At 38.8% G+C, this 19947-nt stretch overlaps 1 protein-coding gene across 2 annotated transcripts in view; it reads right to left on the bottom strand.

The window, feature by feature from the left end:
• Window positions 1–6040: 6040 nt before the first annotated feature.
• Window positions 6041–19947, bottom strand: part of slc4a4a (solute carrier family 4 member 4a) — an 80398-nt gene continuing 66491 nt past the window's right edge. The window contains exons 20-27 of one of the 2 annotated variants that reach the window (XM_071917808.2): window positions 19213–19391; window positions 18151–18223; window positions 16060–16128; window positions 14509–14682; window positions 12943–13104; window positions 11214–11307; window positions 9645–9724; window positions 6041–6225 (exon numbers count right to left, since the gene is read on the bottom strand). In XM_071917808.2, the coding sequence (XP_071773909.1) occupies window positions 9681–9724; window positions 11214–11307; window positions 12943–13104; window positions 14509–14682; window positions 16060–16128; window positions 18151–18223; window positions 19213–19391 (795 nt within the window). In that variant the 3' untranslated portion in view covers window positions 6041–6225; window positions 9645–9680. The remainder of the gene's footprint in view (window positions 6226–9644; window positions 9725–11213; window positions 11308–12942; window positions 13105–14508; window positions 14683–16059; window positions 16129–18150; window positions 18224–19212; window positions 19392–19947) is intronic. The other variant, XM_078285323.1, reaches the window with a different exon arrangement.

Here is a 19947-nt window from a genome sequence, read left to right as displayed (position 1 = left end):
CACGTTGGACCCCATCTGGGTTCACTGAAAAAAAAAAAACCCCAGCTTAGACCGGATAAAGCTGTTTGATGGTCTGAGCTGGTTTCTGATGGGCGCTGCTGGTCTTTTGCTGGTCTTAGATGGGCAGAGATGGTCTGATGCCGGTTAAAGTCACGATGAAACAGCATTTTGAGAGCATCTTGCTGCCTTAATGCGATGTATTTCTTGTTGGAACAGGATATCGGGGCGGGATGTAACACAGGGAGGGATCATTCAAAAGTGTAAACCAATGGGAGATCAGTTAGAGAGAGAAAGGCAGTTTTATTTGATGGGAGGGGCGGGACTGTTAAAAAATCTGTGATGTTTTATTGGTGGGAATTTTTATGTTTGCCTCCTGGTACACGATGTCACCACTAAAGTTCCACTTTCCAGGAAAAAAGTGAGAGTTAGTTATAAAAAATACAAGAAAAAAAACAAAGAAAATTTTTTTTTTGGCAGTTTTTGTATATAGGTGTATGGTATGATAATTAGAAAGAACTAAAAAGGCAAAAAAGTCATTTCAGTGTGACTTTAAGGTGGGAAACCTTGGGGACAGGTGGGACAGAGCATGAAGTTTAGTCTGGGCTGTTTTTTTCAGCATGGAAGTGAAAAAGCCAAGAGGAGATCTTTTGCTACTGACAGAAAAAATGATCAGTTCATTCAAGTTTCCCAGTTAGCTAACATGCACTCTGAACAAGACTGAGAGTCTAACAGCCCCGTGACGTTGAATTTTGTGGAAGCGTACTCGGGTCTCCCACTTGAGAGTCTGCAGTCTGACTCCCTGCAGCCACGTGACCCATAAGGTTGTGAACAGAGCAACCGACCGACCGACAATATCGGGGGGGGGACTGGGAGTTAGCGGTGGTAACTTGAACCAATCAGCACCTTTGTGGGCGGGGCTAATGTTTGAACAGTTCGTGCAACAGTTTTACATTGACATTTCGGCAGAATAGATTTGTTGAAATCAGCCCCTTAACCCCCTTACCCTAACCCCAAACCCTTAACATATTGTCTTTGCAAAAACAAAACTTTTGTCAATATCGATCCACACACTCACACACACACACACACACACACACATAAAACGGCTAACGAGGAGGAAATCTCGGGCTGAATAACGGACTGGGAAGGAAATGGCCATTCAGTCTGAATATCTATGATGATGGATGAATGTGGAATACCCACTAACACGTCATCATTTCGAGAATATTTTTTCCACCACTAGTTGGCGTCAAAAAGCCGAGACTTGCGCATGAAATCCAACATTATGCGATGCATTGTCATGGATGCATGTGTTGCATTATAAAATTGCCTTGAACATTGATTGACAGCTGACAAAAGTGAGTTTGGGGTTTCATCCCCCTTTAAAAGCCCTTCTGGGTGTGACTGTATAGACTTCACACTGGGTCTGCACAGCTCTCCTGCCACAGAGAGTGAGTTGTGCATCCTCCCTTGTTTCAGGGCACCAGGGTTATATTAATAACTTTATCATTTCAAACCTTTGCATTACAACAAAATGAGCATTTACAAGCACCGCATTCAGTCTCTTCACATTCATTAACTCATTTAATTTTCTTTGACAAATCATCTCACCTGTTTTACTTAGAAATCGACAGGATGGTGAGGATCACAGCAGTAAAATATGTCCCTAATCTTGTTTTAACAGCAGAATTGGAACAGTAAATGCTTCCTGTGAGCTAAACGGTGCCAGCTGACGTCAGTAAGCACAAACTGTAAGAGTTCACTGCTGCAACACTCTGATTAAGTATAGTCACTGCTCTCTTTCCACATGAGCAGAGAGGCAACAGCTTAATAATATAGTAGATATCTATATGTCTATATCTATATATACTTATCTTGTCGGTTGGAATGTCATCTATTCTATTCTACTCCATTGTGTTCTGTCTTTATAATTCAACAGTGTATTCTTGGTGGGTGGCAGCTGTCCAGCTCCTCCCCAGGTTAAATGTTATGAACACTTGAAGTCATTTCTCTCCATCATTTGCTCCCTCTTTCATCGCTCTCTGTCTGTGATTATCCTCCTATATATTCATTACCCCCTCCACACACACACACACACACACACACACACACACACACACACCATAATTCCTCTACTGTCTCACTCAGCTCTTGTTAGTCCTCTAGTGGCAGAGCAGAGCGGTGCCTGTCTGATGTGGAGGAATGTGATGCGGTCAGTTCATTCAGAGTGGATTTGTGCATTTCAGGTCATTTTGTTACGTCATGAACCGAACCATAATAAACTGGAACGCTTCTGATTGGACCGAGTAATATCATTAAATCTACTGTCAGTTCTCTGCTTGGCCAGATTGAGTAATGTTACTTTTCAAATGTTGCAGTTTTGCTTCTACTTCAGTAACATTTTGAGTATTTACTCCCTCTTTAGTATGCCTAAATTTAATTTTAGAGTACTGGCTACACACTTTGCCTCCTGTAATATTAGGTTTTTGTTGATATGATTAAAAAGGGGCAACCCAGGGGCATCTTGGACTAAGTTGCATACCATATAATCGTGCCCAGTTATTATCATTATTATTTTAATATTTGTAAATGTATTGTATTATTGCCAGGGGGCCGATTTTGGCGCACATGAAATCTTCATTATTATTATCATCATTATCATTATTATTATTAGTAGTAGTAGTAGTAGTAGTCATAATTATTATAGTAATTACAATTATAATTTAAAATTGTATGCGTTGTATGCAAATTTGACCCACTGGCAAGAATAAAAAAAATGAATAATAATATTTCTTTATTAAATTGTATTATTGCCAAGGGGTCCGCTTTGGAACACATTAGGATTTTCAATCAAAAAAACTTTTAGTGTGCTATATTTTTATTTAAATTTGAGTAACTTTCCAGGCGAGTACTGTCACTCCAGCCTGAGGAAGTCTCACTGAGGAAACCGAACCTCTACTGAAGTCAACTATCTGAAAGTCTTGTGGAGGAGGGAGGCAGACCTGCAGTCTGCATCTGTAATACTGCTGGACAGACACCAGGGGGAGTCACTGACTCACTAATCATGAGGCGCTACATCTCCACCAGGAAGCTATAAAACCCTGTGAGGGGGGCAGAATCTATAGATCATATAATAATATAATACTTCCATGGGCAGAATGAGGTGTGGGGATGAAGGACTAATAAACTCAGTCAACAATCGACTGTAATGCTGTGTGTGTGTGTGTGTGTGTGTGTGTGTGTGTGTGTGTGTGTGTGTGTGTGTGTGTGTGTTCGTTATCTGTCAATGATTTATGATAAAAGGCCTTGTTATCTGAAGAAACATGAGGGTATTTCCTATAAGCAGAGCAGCACCTCTGTATTTCCACCACACTGGACTTTAATAGCAGCTAGAAATGAGGCAACAGTTTCACACTTAACTCACATAATGCTGAAGGAAAGTCTAAAATCCCATTAAGATGCATGAAGACACCTGACAGACATGTTTACATATATAGGGGAAGACTTATGTGTAATATAGAAACATATTGCAATATTGTATCATAATGTACTGTTATTATACTGTCACATTACATGGTATAACTGATTATACTGTATCAAAATTTAAGTTTTTATATCATATATAGTATATAACAGGTTTGTTTTTCCTAAAATGTGCAAATCGTTTGATAATAGAATACATTATTTCTCAAATAACACTAAAATTGTATTATATTGGTTTTAGATAGTAAGATAATGTGAACTAAGATAACATTTTTGCACAATTTTGGGGTATTTCTTAAAGTTTTATTCACTCTGCTCATCCCTGGTCTGAAACAAAGTTGATTTTCTTTAGTTTTCACGGATTTGTCCCCTCTGATTGAAAAGCAGCACACCTTGTGTGTTTGATAATTCTGTTTATTTTCAATATACATTTCATTTGAAAAATATAAATTCTAAAATAAACCATTTCACTTGTTCTAAAAAGTCACAAAAAGTTAATTCAAAATGTATCAGTATTTCATACACTAAAATTAACTTTTAGTTTCTCATTTTATGTTATAGATTTTTGTCCGACATGCTTATACAACAGACTTAAACTAGCAACTCCCCGAATAATATGTCCCAGACATAAGTCACACTTGTTTCCACTCTTTGCTGTTCATGGCTAAAACACTGATGTCGAGAACAGAGTATAAATTACACCATTATTTCTGCTGATGTGTTGATATCTGAAACAAACAAACCAACAAAAAACAAAAAAAGAAACAAATTAAACACAATGACCATGATGGTAAAAAGTAACTTGTTGCATTTTGGTGTGTGCCAACATGCCTCTATGTACATGATTTACAAAGGAAGAAGGCGGCTCATAGATCACACAGAGACTCAGGTTGTCTATAGTGGTGCTGAGGAGAGTGGAAGACTTTCACATCAAAACCTGCTCCTGGACTTAAAGACCAGCTCACGAACATCAGCTCTGACAGTGCATCAGTCTTTACAATCCAGGGGAGAACATGCACCAGTGTGCCTTTTAGAAACAAGGTGAGGATATTGGAATGCCACACAGTGCCCAAGTAGCCATTTTGGCATCTAGTGGCCGATTTTAAGTGGATCCTCCCTACAGCGACCTCACAGGCTGAACTCCCTCTGTGTGACTGAGGGAAAATGGAGTGAATTTGGAGGAGAGCTGTGCAGCATCTTCTGCCTCAGGGTTTGCAGATTGAGATTAGATCCGAAAAACAACCGTGAATGTTTTGTTTTAGGGAGGGGAAAAAAAAAAAAAAAAAACAGGTGATCCCATTTTCACATTCGATTCAATTCCAACAGCAATTGAGACGGCAAAGAAACACGATTGCTGCTGACTGAAGGAGCGAAGCCGTCCCGTTCCAAGGAGCTTACTTGGATTTGATTCCCTTCTCATAATCCCTTGTCAAATCATTATCACATGAATTTCAGTCCAGATCATTCTCTTATAAGCCACTTAGGTAAAGTGTTTTGTGCAGCACAAGCAATTAAATGATATGCATTTCTAGTAGAGTTTAAGTTTGGCTGAGGAAAGTCAGATGATTATGAAACTCAGGACTGTTTTCTACCCATGGAAGCAAATTGAAGGACACAAGAAAGAAAACAGGTTACCAACACATGCACAACACAGTCATTAAAAACAAAAAACAAAAAAAAGAAATGTATGATTTCAGTTTAACAAGTAACAAAAGCTTTGAAGTGAACATGTGAAAGAAAGATTCACAAATTGTTTAATAGAAACAATACAAGTACAAGGTGTTGCAATCAAAATTGCATCAAAAAAGTGATAAAAATGTTTATCTCGTAACCAAAACAAAACAAATGCATCGTTAAATTAACTGTTAATTAACTTACCATTTCATTTCATAGGTGTACTGTATCTCTATTTTGCACATATTTCTTCCATAAGCCTTAATACAATTAATCTCTTGAATCATTTCAACTAAAAGCACTCTACAAGAAGAGGACAGAGAGAAAAGTAACGATATCAAAACCCCATGCTGCCTCAAAAATCAACATGTTGCGTTTTTTTCATAATAAGCTTTGAATCTAGAACGAGAGGTAGAGCTATGAAAAGAAATTATTATTTTCCTGCTACAGGAAAATGTCATTAGAATAATTCAATTGATATAAAAATTCAGAGAGATGATATATATATATATATATATATATAAAAAGAGCAGGGAGGACACTCCATGCATGGTCAGAAAGAGCTGCAGCATTTACTATCAATCAGCGATATGTGGGAGGAATTGCATAGAAGAGTAGTAAGGAGTTACATTTATCAGTGTTTGAGTAAGTCAGACACAAAGATCATCTAGAGTGGAATCATGAGGAAATACTACGGAAAAATCAGCGGGGGAAAAAAAAAAAAGTAGGCTACTCCTAAAATGGCTTCCTTCATAGAAAAAAGTTTTCTTCAGTGTCTCTATCCGTTCTTCTTTTATTTGTGCATTCCCTTTTTTTTTTTTCGTACCACTTATTCAGAACAAAGTCTTGTGATCATGGAATGGATTTTAGAAAGAGTATTTAAAAAAAAAAAAAAAAAAGACAGGAAAAAAAGAGAGAGTTTTGTTTTGGGTGCTTCAGGATGCGGGTCAGCTCTCCTACAGAGACGTTTCAGACCCTCTGCTCTTCCAGTAGAATGAATTGTCGTCGTCGTCTGGGTCCATGTCTATTCTAATCTGAGGCACAGACTTCAGCGGACTCATCTCAGGGCTGGAAGACAGAGGAGATCCACTGTTACCACATTTGGACAGACACAGTTGTACATCTTATATGATGGCGTTTTAGGGCCACGGTAAAAAAAAAAAATTAAAAAAAATCTAATATTTCGAGAAAAAAAGTCATGTTTTGAGGAAAAAACATTCACAATATTATGAGAATGAAGTCGTAATTTCGAGAAAAAAGTCACAATATTTCGAGAATAAAGTCATATTTCAAGAATAAATTATCAGCAGTAAGAGAGAAGAGGAGCAGTTCACTTTGTTGTTTAAAGGGGAATTTACAGTATGTTCAGTTATGATTACCTTGCTCAATTGCAAAAGTAGTAGGGCTTTTATTTTGAAAAGAAAATGCCCTTCGGCGACCAAACCAGAAATTAAAGTGTGGCTAGTTTCATGGTACTGAGCTGACTTCATTCTCAAAATATTCCGACTATATTCTTGTAATACTATGACTTTTTTCTCAATCTTAGTATTTTATTTTTCTTATAGTGGCCCTAAAACGGCGTCATACATAAGCAAACTTTCGGGTAGGGTAATATTTCCTCAGAAAGCGCCAAGACAAAATTGAAATTGATGAAGCTCACAAAGAGATTTTGTGAAGAATACCTGGAACATATAATATTCCTATTGTCAAAATGCCACAGCACATCTTTTTGACTCCTGTTGTGCATCAAAGCGTTCAAATGGAAACAGGCAAAATTGTAATCATAATGAGACTTTAACGCCTCCCTAATGAGACTAAATGTTCCTCTGTGTCCGATATGAAACTTCAGGGTTCTGGTAGTATTGTTGAGTTGGATTTTCTCAAACAATAGATGAGAAAAGCCCAAAATAGTCAAGAAAATCGGGACATAGTCACTTCCTCAGCTCCAGTGGCCTTTGTGTTTCTTGTATAAGTTCAAATGAAATCAAACTTTTTCTTTATAGCGATACCAAAAACATGCAAATTAGACATTCATATAAGTCCTGAAACTGCAGAAAAGACTATGGCATAATGTTAGTAATGTTAGTATCAAGTCCTCTGATTGCGTGATTAGCGTAGTTTTTATTCTGTCATGACAGCAGTGTGTTATGAGTCTGTCTATTTAGAAAATAACTGATTTATCGGAGTAGTAACTGTACAAAAAAATCCTCTTCTTTAAACAGTGAGGCTGCTAGCCATGATCACACAATTATAAATATAGCTTATGGCCAGTTGATGCATTATGAATGTTTTGAATCATTCCGGTTTATCTCACACAGTGCCTACGCATGTATTTTAACAAGTCAGTAAGTTGGAGTGTGCTTATGAATGTGTTAGAGATTGGTTATGAATGTGTGTGTGTGTGTGTTTGTATCGGAGGATTGTATTCTGGTTCCTCAAGGCATCACAGGAATACTATCAGTCGTCAGGGTCTGGGGGTATGTGAGGTCAATCTGAGCACAAAGCAATTTGGCTGTAGTCTTATTGGGACAGGATTAGTCCCAGATAGGGAGGCAGGGTGATGTCATCATTACCGGAGCATGGACGCGATTTTTGCCCTGTCCGAGTCTGCTATGACAGAGACTCTCGGGGTCATGCCCCCACTCCAGGGAGAAGTCCTGCCTCTTTTTTTTAATCTGTGGTCATTTCTACTGTAAAACTAACATCAGGTGAAACGTTTCCAATCCGAATTGACATCAATTAGTATTTTGTTCTATTATATTGGCATTTGCTGCAAGGAAAGGTATTTTTGTCTGTTTTTTCATCAGCATGGAGGCACTCAAAAGATTTAGATTTTGTCTATCAACATCAAATAGGTCTTTAATTCAAAGAAAGTAAAACTGATCAGAAGAAGATGATCAAAAGCACTGAAGCAGCTCTAGGTAGGTGTATATAGCCTACAGTATCATATGTAGAACATGTGACAGTTTTGTTTAAAGTAATGTTTTTAAAGCCAATCAACAAAGGTGAACCAACGTGAACCAAGGCCAACTAGCTGCTCCGATCTCTGCAATCTGGAGACCAAATTACAAAGATCTCTTATCCTTGCAAGTTGGTCGTTGACATCAGAGACGTTATGTGACCACAGCTGCTTTTCACACATTGTCCTGAACACTAATCCTCTCCGAATGGGACTTTCGTCAGCATTATGGCATCAGTCGTAGAACAGATGGGGTATACGGAAACAAAATCTGCCCCTGTATGTATGACCCATGTATCCTGGTCATCATGAGAGGCTGTGGGCATGATGTAGTAAAATAATCTCTTCTTGTGCACAACAATGATTGCTCCCAATATTGACCCAGAGAAGGCAGAAAACAAGGGTTGTTCTGCCTCTTAAGACTGATTGTCTACACTAAAGCTCATATCAATGTTGTTTTTAAACCAAATCTCTCTTAATTCAGACAGACAGATATGTGCTGTATGAACCAGAGCATGTTTTTATCACACAAGCTAACGTAGCCTTGATCTAGAATCAGTGACGCGCTAGCCAGTTCTAGCCCATCACTGCTCTCACATCCAGGTTAAATAAGAGCACAGGTCGTTCTTTAATTTGCTGCACTGAACTCTATCTGTTTTCTAGTTGCGTATTTGAGTTTCTGGTCTTGATCTCTTATTGGCTGTCTTGACTGGCTTTGCTAATCTAAGTCTGGGTGACCTTACTTTTAGCATATCTACAGTGAGTGGATGATTGTTTTGTGTCTTGCTCCTTTTGTCTGAATGAAATGTACATTTTGCGTCATTGCCAGGAGATCAAACTGAGATTAAAGGATAAGAGCAATCTAAAAATAGCTCAGTGCAGTTTGGGACACTGCGAACGATATACAAACTTTATATATATATACTACTTTGGTGAACATAATTTCAAGCAATGAGTATATTTTTTAAGCTTTGAGCATACAACCCATGCAGTGTATATGAACACAAAGGTATGAAATAATCTCATTGGCCGAGTTAAACCTCAATGGGCGGAGCCAAAGAACCAACATTTTTCTGTCTAAGTAACATTAGACTGAAGCCCAGTGAAAAAGGCAAGAGGCAAGACAATCTGTCCATACTAAGTTATCTAGGTTAACGTTAGCTAGTTAGCCTAGCTGACCTTCCAAGTTCAAACTAGCCATACTAGCCTATAGCTGTCTAGGTAAGCTAGTTAGCTAGCTGCTGACCTTCCAACATCATGATGTCATGGTCAGGAATGAATGAAAATTGCCATTTATATTTTTATTTACATTTTGACTAGAGTTCCTTCTTTGCCATTCAAGTTTGCCAGTTAGCTACTTTCACTCCAAAAAACAACTGCTTCTTTGGCTCCGCCCATTGAGATTTAACTCAATAAAATTATTTCTGCCTCTGAGAGATGTTTGTATAACTGAACCTGTAACCTGCACATACACCTGCTTCCCCATCCCCACACACACCAACACAAGCCAAACACACCGGAGCCTCACCTGGACAAGCAGTTGGCCTTGTAGAAGCGGAGCTGCTCAGCACGATGTGTGGTGTTCGAGGAAAGATGGGGACTTCTCTCCTGCAGAGGGAGAAACAGACGTTACTGTCCAGCCATTAGTCTACATGTAGACAACTAATACGTCCTGTCTGATGCATGCTTCGAAGTTTTACATCCATCTACACCAGTGGTTCTTCACCATGTGACATGGAGGTCCAATCTGCAGGATTTCATCAGGTTTTTCTCTTGGGCTTCCATGGTAAATGGATGAGAACCACTGGTCTAGACTCCTCCTCACCATCCTCAAGTCATCATCAAATTTCACATAAATGCTTCTGAAAAATCTTAGTCCTAATGCACTGATCAACTTTTATTCAACCTGACAAAATATTTGCTATTTAGTAGAGCTACCTGCTGTAGCGTAGCAAATAAATATCAAATATCAAATCAAATATCAGCCTCTCTAGTTTAAGTGCTGTGCTATCATTCCCAGTCAAAGGTGCTAACTTTCCCAGCAAGCATTTGACAGACAGGACAAACAAGCACAACATTTTCACAACATCTTACTATGGCACGGTAAGAATTCATATTAAAACAGCTTTGGAAACTGTTTTGAACTGATATCAGACAGATGTCCATCAGTGCAGGCAGCAGCGATGGACGACTACAGACATCGTCTCTACTTTGATTTTGGTGGAATAAACATCTACTCAATGTCAAATTGTTTGCTGGGTTGGACAAAATCAGACAAACTTCTGTTAGTAAAGATAATACACGGTAGTTAGTTGGCATTTTCTGTCCAAGTAGTTATTATGCATTCTAACGTATAAATTAGTTTTCGTACATTTATTTGAGTAGATGCCAATTAAGAGTTAGTCGCTAATTAATAGCTCTACCTAAATCCACTAATTGGTTTCAAGTCAGTCAACAGTACAGTATTATCAGTATGTAACACCTGCATAACAGCCATTCTTCTGTTAACTGTTTTTACATTAACATAGTAAAATGACCAAAAATAGATGGTCTGTGTACTATTTATGAATAATACAAACACACTTTTTTTTAATATAAAACTGATATCTGTATGCAATACACAAACAAGCTCAACAAGCAGTGCGTGTACATTTCTCCGAGACGAGGACGAAATATCACAAAACCCTTAGAAACATCCATGACAGTTTGTTGTGACAGCACAACAAACACTGCAGGTTAAGACGTTAAGAACAAGAAAGGTTATATCAAGCCAGCGAGAAATCAACAAGGTAAATGATTAATTCAAATGCAGATTTGGAACACGGCACAGGCCCGGTATGAAGGAACGAGAAAAGAGAGAAAAACGGAGAGAGAAATCAAAAAAACGTGTTAATATCATGCAGTGAGTGAGAGAGAAACAGGCAATGACACTCTCCTCTTAGTGAAAGACAAAAGTCACCAGAGGCTGAGAGAGGCGGCAGAGCAGGAGTGAGGAGGAGGAGGAGGAGGAGGAGGAGGAGGAGGAGAAGGAGGAGGAAGAGGAGGAGGAGGAAGAGGGTCTTTCCTCCAGCGTTGCAGGTGGTTTGGGTCTACTCACTGTCACAGGCCTTATCACCTAAGAAAGGCTCTTGCTCCATCATGTCCATGGGGATTTTAATGCTGGGAACATTCTCATTGTAAGGGTAGTCAGACTGTAGGAGAGACAGCAAAGGAAACACACATCCTGAAATGGGACTTGGGGTGTAGGTGAGTTATTATGAATGCAGCGTCAAGCGCACACGCATACTGTACTTGTGAGGACCTTCGCTGACTACATTAACCCTAACCCTAAAGGAAAAATCCACCTTAAAACACTTAACACACCGTTAAAAGAACACCTATTGGCGATGTAACTTGCATTTCTCGGCCCATTTTGTTGTTTTCTGGTGGTATATTTTCATTATTTCTGCGGATAATTGGCCAAACATAAACTTAAAGATATTTCCAGCACAGCTACAATGGAGTTAGATAGCAAAAAAAAATTCTCAACTATCAACACCATCAACAGTAAACGTCTTTGATGTCAGTCCCTCAGAATCAAAGAACGACGGCTTCTTTCTAGAGCCGCCATTTTGCACCGAGAGACGTTCAACAATCATACAGGGAGAAATCCATCGCAGAAGAGGAGAGAGACCAATTTCTTCACTGACAGTAGCAAGACATGCTGCATTTATAATCATAATCACTGAAATGCTGAAACAGTGGCACTCGGACCTTTCTATTTAATATCTGGGTTCGGTTTCTGTGTTTATCCAAGGCTACGGCATGAGGGAATTATGTCACATCCTATGTATTTTGAAATTGTCTCATCTATACTCGTTCGGGAACTGATGTACAGCTGCTAAAAATGAAGGAAAGACTGTGCCACAGCTTTGGGAAATCAGCTGTAAGGAGGAAATAGACGTCTGCAGGCCTGTTTTGGGTCAGCATCCCGTGGTAAAGGAAGAAAACCCGGCAGTTGAGAGCAGGGATGGAGGCTGACTCACAGATTGACGACAAGGTTACAGACTTTGGTATCATGTAAAGAACCATTGGAAGAAACTGACATGGCGGCAGCTCAAGAAAAGAGGCTCTGTTCTCGGTCCTGTGACTCGAGGAAAGAAGAGACGCCGGCATTCAACTGTCTTCAGAAGTAAGTCAAGTCAGGGGATTTGGTCTGATCAGCGGCAAGAGCAGACGTAGAGGGGAATTTACTACTGAGGTTCATTGAGGTTTCGCGTTTAATTCAGTGAAACATCTGCGATCGGAGGCACCCACTTTCGATTTCACGTTTCTCATGAGTCCATCTTTCTGTCTCATCGCTCATCTTTCTGCCTCCGCCAACTTTCCATAAGCTGAGCTGACAATAACAGACTGATTGCGCCGTGCATAAATTGATTTAACAGATGAACATTATGCTGCTTTCAGGTGCATGAACGATATAAACAAGGGGTAAATGTGACAGGGAAAGTCGGGATTTTCTAGTTGCTGAGACATTTATGGGCAGAGAGGACAACTGATGCTAAAAGTGATATTATATAGATAATATATTTTTAGCTAAAAGGCATCACCCCATATATAAAACCCCAACTTCATTTTCAAGATTCTAAAAAAAATTGGTGATATCTCTTATAATAATACTTTTTTTTTTATCCCAGTCTGCCACTGCCTGTTTCATACCCACACTCACCACTTTCTCCTCATCACATGTGTAAAGTTTCTGAATAGCTGCTTGTTGGAGGTTTTGCCATAAAGGATTAACACTTGATTCCCTGTGTAGAGTGAAACTGCAATGATGAAACCCTTACATCCTCAACGTCGCTGTCTATGCTGCTCCGCTTCTTGTTCTTCTTCTTATCGTCCTCCTTCTTCTTCTTGTCCTTCTCTGGGATAACGTCGTCCAGGAAGCCGAGCTCATGCTGGGAGAACATGTAGTCCATGGCCTTTCTGACAGCTACCAGAGCAAGGATCTGAAACCAGCAGAGCAAAACCATTTGAGTGGACAAAGAGGGATTATTATTTGTTGAATAGGTGCAATCAAAGAAATCCAGTCTAGTCTTCAAAGGCCTTGCACTTGAACTAGAGTTCAGGGGTCATGAACTCTTTGAACTCTACTGCACATCTGAAATGGACATTTTTTTAGATTATGTTCTGGTGTTTCTGCAATATGTTGGAGGAAAGCAGGAAATTTAGAGGCAGAGGTTATGAGATGCCACATCTCTCCTGAGCCAGACTTTAACACACAACATCACAAATACACTGCAAGAGTTTTAGTCTGCTGAGCCACAAAAGAGAGACACCATATGAACATCTTAACAAGTAGATTAGTGGCTGTTCCAAACCCTGACGTCATGATGCAGATTTCTACTAGGGAAAAAACAATAACATCAGAAATTATGCTAAATATATACTGAATTACAATATGTAGCCTAATAATACAAAATGTAATAACTAGGTTTTTTTTAAGTACTTCAAATGCAACAAAATTGATAAATGTAGCTCACCAATTTGATAAATATCAGTAATATTTATGCACAGGTCACCTTTCAAATCTGCTCTACAATTGAAGTTGATTACATTACATTACAGTTCACACCAATGAGTGATTCTTTATCAAGCCTTCCCTTCAGCACCATCCCTGCCACAATAACCACAATACAAAGTACAATTCAAAGCACAATAAGACTCCTGATAAAGTCTGTGTCTGTATTACTGTGACCATAAATGACCCTGAACTATAAATATGTAAAAGACCATAACAGCCATCATTAGTTTATCCCTCATATAAGCAATTCTCGGAGTACAAACGATAAGCTTTAACAACATATCAATACGGGTAAGTGCAGTCATAATTTATAGAGCCTAATCTTGTCAAGCTGACTTATTAGTGCTGGCTTTATCTGTGGCTTGGAGCCAGCCGTTCACACTCAACACTGACAAGCTGCAACTCTTTTTCCACACTGAACTTCACTTGCAGGAAGGAATTTCATTAGTCTGGGCTTCAATGAAGAGTTTTAGTGTCTAAATGCTGCTTCAAAGGCTTTTCATCCAGCCAAGAAGAAAAACACTGAATATTTGTAATTTTGGGTGGCATAAAAATTTTGAAATTTAAAGGTATTATATATATCAGCAGAAAATATCAGATATTGTATTGGTGTTAAAAAAAAAAACATATCAATAATAATAATAACAACAATACTAATACTATTTGAATACTGCTTTCGATATTCAAAGACACTTTACTACATGAAATAGTATGAGCATAAAGAAAAACACAAATACACTGCAAGTAAAAGAAAAATGCTATAAACAATAATCGGTCACACGGAAACAACTATGGGTCAAACCAAGTAAAATGCAAGATGTCCCCTTACCATAACAGGGAATATGATGGCAGCCACAGTGGACTTGAGGATCCAGAGCAGCGCCAGGCAGAGGACCTGGATGAAGGTGAAGAGGTGGACCTTCCTCAGGGGAACGTGCCGCAGGTAGACCAGGTCAGGCTGGTGCTTCGCTGGCATCAGGAGCAGCTTGAGACGATCCATAAACTAGAGAGAGAGAGAGAGAGAGAGAGAGACAGAAAGAGTTCAATATAAAATCTTACAAAAACCTACAAACCCAAACCTACAAAAAATGATTGTAATTGAAAGTGTTACCCACGTTTACACTTCAGAACATCAGCAAGTAACACATAGCAGTTAGTCAATAATGAAAAATACACGAATAAAAAGTAAATCAGTCACCAAAATAGTCTTTCAAAGAGCTGTGACAGGACCTCATTGGCAGAAAATCTTCAGGTGAGATAAAACTCGATAAAATTCAATAAAACACATAGCAGGGCATATGTTAGAGCCCTAAAGCATGGGAATGTTTTTTTAAAGATCAACAATTGCATGGGAAAGTTCCTTCAGTTATCAGTCAAAACAAAGAGAAAGAAAATATGTGTAAAACTTTTATATTTTGTCTGGTTTTATAAGGCGTAATGTTTGGGGTCAAAATGACACCGTTGTATACGAAGTGTGTACAGGACCTTGAAAACATATCATCATGTTACACTTTATGTTTACCAGTTTTCCCCATGAAATTAGGAAAAGTCATTGAGTATCAAGCTGAAAAAATAATTTTAATCATGTTTTTAGAGATGCTAAATGTCGAATGGGGTCAAATTGACCCCAAACATAATAGGAGGGTTAAAGCAACCTAAGACGTGGCAACCATTCACTAACACTGACACAGTGTCCACCTCTTTTCTAGCTAGCAGTGCCAACCAGATGCCTGTGGGAAGCACTTATCATTTCTCCATTATCTTGCTCCATGCAGGTTGCATAAAGCACAGTGTTCTTTTGCTATAAGTTATAATATTTTCAACTTAACATGCTCAGCAATCTGAGCATGAGGATCTGTAAATGAAGGTTCCCAGTGGTTTTATTCTTTAGAAAGGTATCCAGTTTGGCTGAAAATACCCTTAATCTGAAGCTGAAAAATCTGTTCTTTAAGTTCATTGTTATTGCATCAATTCCTGTCCAATGTACAGTAATAAAAGCACAGAGCTAAAAGCTAAAACAGGTGTAGTGTTATTCAAATACTTTTGGATCTCACTGTGTAAGCGTCTTGTGTAGTATTCGGTAAGTATTAGGTCTTTGGGAAAGTAAGAAAGTTACTGATTAATTAGTAATTAGTCTTATAAAGCCTCATAAACTCTTAACAATGCAGTCGGACAGCTTCAACATGACCCCTCCCTCCCCTCCGATTTATAAATGTAACTGTTTAAAAACACTTTTGCAGATTTGTGCAAAAGTATGTCCCAACATACGCACATCAGTTTTATAATCATTCTGTTCTGCCGCAATCCCAAAGTGCCTTAGGTGCTAAAATGCCTCATACTGTATATACACAATAAGAAAATAAATTAATAAAACTTTTACCTGTACTCCATTGAGAGAGGCCACCCCCATGTAAAGGAAGACTCCATACAGCACAGGCATGGGGATGAACTGGGAAAAAAAAAAAAAAAAAAACATTAGATGAGATGATCTGTGTAAGCTCAGTTTTTTCAGCATGTGCCTCACAAAAACAACAACATGGTTTCTGGTGATGTTACCGTATATTTTCTAAAAAAAGTGTAGATTTCACTCAGCAGAAACAAAACAAAGGCGGGGTGTTTAAGCTGAATGTGGACAAACACTACAGCATGTATGGAACCAAGGTGCCGTCCCAGCTGAGCGTTCAAGAAAAAACTGCTTCAAAAAAGTAGTTCAAAGCAGATATCATGCAAGACTTGACTCATCTTGATCTTCTGAAACTGTGCAGGACCACTGACGTCAAGGTTTGACCAGATTTAGCCCTAATTAAGCTGTCCCTCATAAAATTTTGATCAATAAAACAGCAGGGAAACATTGTTCTCAGCGCAATGATCTAGAAAAGTTGGATGGGATGGCAGGTTTGGTGCTTAACCGTAATGAGCGTTGTTTTTTTAATGAGCAGGGTTTTTTTGGTGTGGTTGATAGGTGGCATTTTGATTACCTAGCAAATTTAGTATCATTAAAATATGACCAACTTGGACAACGTTGATACAATCATTTGCTACCCACAGATTTTGTGTAAAGATATCCTGTGATATCCTATGAAAATTTTACTTTTTGGCAAATGCACAGCAAACACTTGTTATTGCCAATGCCCTAAAACTCCCCCCTTATCACCTTTCAAAATAAAACTTCCGGTTTATGAATGAAGCAGGTCTCTCATTGGTGGGGATGGATGGATTAATGAGGCTGTGATAATCCCAGAATTTACACTCAGACTGCAAATCAATTTACACTCAGATTGCTAAAGAGCTTTCTGCGCTCCACTGACCTGTCACATCATCACACATGGAGCATGGCATGGCAGCCATCTGGAGCCCCGGGAGAGTTTTGGCTAGAGGTTTTGTGGGCTGGCATGTGGAGCCAGACTGATACGGAAATAACAGCTTACTTATCTCTCTTTTCTAGACCAATAGTGAGAGATAACGCAACAGTTAGGCTCTATGGTGACAGTCATCAATTTAATTTTTTATGTCCTCTCCATGGTTATCAATAGATCACTCTGATTAAAGTCCACAAAATTATTGTTTTGTTTTTTATTTTGTCTCCATCTTTGTTGCTCAGCGCTCATCGCTGTGGTGTTTCTGCACTGCACTTCCCAGAGATCACCTGTCAATCAAACAGTGTGGGCGGAGCTTGGATTTTCTGTTGATGCAGTTTGAGTTTCTCTTTTCTTTGTCTGTTCAGCCATGGTGGCTATCACTGCTCATGCTAACTACCCAGTTCTTCTTCTGTTGATTCGAAACAAATTGTTGTCGCTGCTGGCAGAAACATATAACGCATCACTTCCTGTGCAGCAGAGGATTTTTCCCAGGAAAGAGTGACCAGATTTGCTGTTTAGAACAAACAGTGGAAAAGCTTTCATGAACTGGCTACAGGTTGAATCACGATTGTGTTATATTAATTGGCAATAGAGAGGAGCAAAACCGCCATTTAGGCTATTTATATGAAAATTAGACATAAAATTACTTTAATATACCTCTCATAATAGGTCCTTGTTATACAGTAGGTCCACTATAACGCCACCAAGAACTTTTTGTGTTGTGATGATTGAGATCCCTTTGTTATGTGAAGCTATGTCACCTAATGCACTTTGATCTAGAGATGATCTACTATAGATGTAGAGCTTGTTTAGAGGGAAGCTTCTGTGGACGACAGGTTTAACTAACCTGAAAACTGTCTGACAGGCTGTAGTTAGTCTGACAGGCTCTGCTTTCATCTGACACCTCTCTTGTTACAACTGAGTCTCTGATTAAACCTCTGTGTCAGCTCTAGTGAAGCGTAAGGGGTTAAAGAAATGTTGTAGTGTCTCTTTTGGACAGTGCATACAGCTCAATCATTTGGAAAGACGAAACATTATGTCTTATGGCATTAAGACACTGAAGCACTAATGTAATAATGATAATAATCGGGAAACATGTCCCATCTCTTTACCTTTAGAATAGGAGACATAAAGACAGACAGTCCTGTCAGGATGAACACGACCACACCAGTGACCCTCTGCTCTCTGCAATAAAAAAAAAAGAGAAAAAGAAAACAAAATATGATTGTCAGAAGAATAAATGTGTAATAGCTGTTTGGTATCATTTGATGAGCACTGTATGGGTTAGACACCTTTTTAATCAATATATCAATTTAGAAGAACATTTTTGCCAACGCACTATATGAATTCATGTATAGTTAACCATCAGTTTAGCTAACTTAGGTATCTATAATACATATTGCAGACAAAGGTGATAAAACCCTGATAATATTGCTTTTTCAATGTCACATTTTCAAGAAGTAATATGCCTACTTGCAACCGTAAATAAGAGTCAGAAAAGCCTGAATACTGGCACTGATTGCTTCAGGTTGACAGTAATTTCACAAATTTTCCTCCAATTTAGCCAAAACAAAGACGACCACTGAGCTTCTAGGAAGTTCACACAGTTGTCAGCTCTCTGCATCAATAGACATCAGTGCGTCTCGCAGGACGAGAGTTTGTTAGTTCAGCTTACAGCTGAAGCATCAGGAGGCTCTTGAGGATACAACCAAAAAGTCACCAAAAGAAAAGAACACAAAAAAAATCTTAAAAAATTGAAACTATCACAAATTAAGAGTGTCTTCAGCAACTGTTGTAAACATTAAGAACAAAAAAACCCTTGACGTGGGTGTAAGCATGAATCAGTAATAACCTTATTTGCAATTTGCTTATATATAGCAAGGTGATTGAGAACTGTTAAATTGTTATTTTCCTCATAGTTTCTCTAAAATCCACAGTTAATAAGAGTGATGAATTTTATATTTCTTTCATTTAATGAAGATGATGTAAAACCCCTTCAGTTCCCCCTCAAATTTGCCCCTGCATCTTAAAACAAACAAGAACAGATGAGAGACAGTAATCAATATGCTGCGAGAGTCTAGGATTAAAACATAGCCTGACAGTAATTTTATGAATGGTTTTTGAAGATCAGTTTATGGTGATTTAATTTGTTTGCTGTGTTTTATCGTTCCCACCTCACACCCAGGAACTTGGGCTGCTCTCCGGGAGCCGAGGTTTCAGTTTCCATCTTCAGACTGTCGATGTGAGCGATGGAGATGACGGTGGCGGCAACGTACCACGGCAGGCCCATGAAGGAGCAAACTATCATCAGAACGGCCACCCAGAACAGGTCCAGATGGTAACCTGCCCCTTTCTGGTACAGCCAACAAACACAAGAGGTGAAAGGTCATGTGCATGTTCAGGCATGGACATAATGCACAGAATGGCTGCATGCATCAGTAAAGCTAAAACGTAGCAAACAACTCTTACATGGTTTGATCATTTAACCCCTATATTGGCAGAATAACGTTTCAGAATAACTTTAGAGAGCTTCCAAGAAATCACTCTCTAATTATCTTTAAAACATATAGCAGTTTGTCCAGGACTTCACACAATAATTTTTACCACAAAACTGTAATACTGTTTATCGAGAGAGGGAGAGAGGGAGAGAGGGATTGAGGGAGAGAGAGAGAGGGAGAGATAGAGACAGAGAGAGAGGGAGAGATAGAGAGAGAGAGGGAGAGAGAGGGAGAGATAGAGAGGGAGAGAGAGAGAGAGAGAGAGAGAGCTTCAGGAATTTCACTGAAAATGAAAAACATCACAAGCAGCATTCCAAAATAAAAAGAAATAAAATTTTAAAAAAATACACATTTTTGGTTGCAGTAATCACAAAATAATTCTGCAAAATCCTGCAGGGAATTTCGATCAAA

This window comes from Centroberyx gerrardi, chromosome 8, assembly GCF_048128805.1.
Source record: "Centroberyx gerrardi isolate f3 chromosome 8, fCenGer3.hap1.cur.20231027, whole genome shotgun sequence".
Lineage (NCBI taxonomy): Eukaryota > Metazoa > Chordata > Actinopteri > Beryciformes > Berycidae > Centroberyx > Centroberyx gerrardi.
The sequence above is the reverse complement of the archived record's forward strand: the minus strand, read 5'-3'. Positions and strand labels throughout refer to the sequence as shown.